The sequence below is a fragment of the Galeopterus variegatus genome, unplaced genomic scaffold (genome assembly GCF_000696425.1).
Source record: "Galeopterus variegatus unplaced genomic scaffold, G_variegatus-3.0.2 Scaffold10222, whole genome shotgun sequence".
Taxonomy (NCBI): Eukaryota; Metazoa; Chordata; class Mammalia; order Dermoptera; family Cynocephalidae; genus Galeopterus; species Galeopterus variegatus.
The window spans coordinates 25,555-27,900 of NW_007736333.1; the positions used below are offsets into that span (position 1 = coordinate 25,555).

At 30.5% G+C, this 2,346-nt stretch overlaps 1 protein-coding gene across 1 annotated transcript in view; it reads left to right on the forward strand.

The window, feature by feature from the left end:
• Positions 1-295: 295 nt before the first annotated feature.
• The window catches only part of LRRIQ1 (leucine-rich repeats and IQ motif containing 1), a gene marked incomplete at its 3' end in the record, with an annotated part of 23,032 nt that continues 20,981 nt past the window's right edge, over positions 296-2,346 (forward strand). The window contains exon 1 of the mRNA XM_008594138.1: positions 296-439. Within this exon, the coding sequence (XP_008592360.1) occupies positions 296-439 (144 nt within the window). The remainder of the gene's footprint in view (positions 440-2,346) is intronic.

Consider the following 2,346-nt stretch of genomic DNA (forward strand, 5'->3'; position numbering starts at 1 on the left):
CAATAACTACATTGTATATTGACAAAATAAAAAAAATAAAAAAGGACAAAAAAAAAGAGTCGATCATTTTGTAGTCAGATATTTTTAAAAAGAATGAATTAATAGAGAAATGGAACAATGATATTTATTGTATGGTACCACTATAATAGGGTATGGTAAAAGTTTCTTAAATTGAAAACTTTTATATAGAACATGTTGGATTGGTATGACAAGTTAAAAAAATACCATAGTTTTTAGTGACATGTTAGCCTCTTCAGTTTTCTTTACATGGTTCTGTGTTTTATTATGAAGAATGATGGAAGACAATAATGATGATGAGGATGTAAAGCTCAAAGAAGAAATAGAAGCTGAATTGGATAAAATCAGCATTTCCTCCTTGGAAAAAGATGAGGTTGAGAGTGATTCAAAATCAGAAACCCAGAGTGATAATAGTGATACAGTAAGTATCTGTTTATTTATTTATTTTTGGTGACTGGCCAGTACTGGGATCCAAACCCTTGACCTTGGTGTTACAACACCACACTTTGACCAACTGAGCTAATCAGCCAGCCCTGATACAGTAAGTGTTAAGCGTTGCACTTTTGAGCCTTTAAGGACTAGGCTTTTCAGGAGAAATATTGCTTTTCTTGGTAGTTTTGTATACTTATCTCATTTGTTTTTTTTTTACTTTAAGATCACCATTATAAAAAAATATATAGAGATAGATATTTGAATATAAAAAGTTTATTGAAGATAGAAAACTACCTATAATTCCAAGTATGTATATTTTTTGTAATATTGGGATTATAATATAAATATCTGTATCCTGTTTAGTGAGCATTTTGATGTGATTAGATAATCTGAAAAGAAAAGTTTATATGAAATCTTTAGACCTACAGAAATAGTTACTTTGGGAATCAAGCAAGTTATCTTTTTGTTTGTATATTTTCTTCAATGTTTATACGCTTACAAATTTCATTCATAGATTATTTTACTCCAAAATCCTTTATTCAATTGGAATCAGGGATATTATAAAATGTGGATCTAATTTGAAATTTTCCTTTGCATATTTACCTAATATTACCAGTGTTCTTTGTTGAATAATCCACCTCTTCTCGACTGATTTGTCAGATGTCTTTTGTATATATTTAGTTCTTATACATATGATCTATCTGTGGCTATCCTTTTTCTTTATTCTGCTAATTTTGACCTATTATAGTTTTATATTCTTAAATATGAAATGGGTCAAATTCCTTTAATTGTTTTACTGTTTCAAAATCTGCTTAACTAAGTTTTTTTCCAAAACAATTCATTTTGTAAAATTTTCAAAAACAATTTCACTTTGATTTTTCATTAGAATTGCACTAAACCTATTACTTTTAGAAAAATTAATATTTTTGCATTAATATTTTTACATTAAGTTAAATAAGACAGAAAGTGCTGAAATTCTTTATTTGAATATTAAATATAACAGACTAATGGATTTTATTATATCTTTATACATAAAAGAAGAATAATAAAATTTTATAGCTCTTCTTATTTAATTAAGATACCTCACAATTATTTGTATCATTCAGAATCAATTTAAATATTATTGTCAGGGGAAGAAATTATTAACTAAGAATTAAAGATTTAGGATTATATACTATATTTCAGAGAACACAGCAACAAACTCTACAGTTTAGGTGTTTTAAAAGACATCTTAATTAAACAAGAAATAGAAATGTAAATGCAGGATAGGGAATGGAAAAGTAGAGTTGACATTTCTGTTAATATTTTCAATACACTAGTTTATTGTGACTAACTTAATGGCAGAATTTTGTTTGCTTTTCTATAGTGCTAAGGGAAAAGTTAGCATTTTCTCTTTTCTTTCTGAAGTTCATTCTCAAAGCTAAGCACTGAATTTCATTAGTTAGCACAGAGAGAAAAAAGCTGACTGAAAGTCTTAAATTTTATACATGGAAACCCAGTATGACAGAAAATAATTTTGATGTTTAGGTGAAATCAGGTGCATTTAATGTTATTCTATATCACAAGCATCTATATTGATTCATTCACATCATCTTTTAGGATTCTTGAGTTTTATAGTCATATAGATACAGATATAGCTTCAAGATTATTATTAAAATTGTTCCTAGATGCTTAAATGTTTTGTTTTTATGATGAATAATATATGTTTGAGGGCCGGCCCGGTGGCGCACTGCGCTAGTGCGCCGCTTGGGAAGCGCGGCGGCGCTCCCGCTGAGGGTTCGGATCCCACATACAGACCGGTTCCCGCTCACTGGCTGAGCGAGAAGCGGGGGCAGCGCCGAGGGTTGCGATCCCGTTGCTGGTCCCGGTCCAGTGCGGGGGCGACACTGAGGGTTG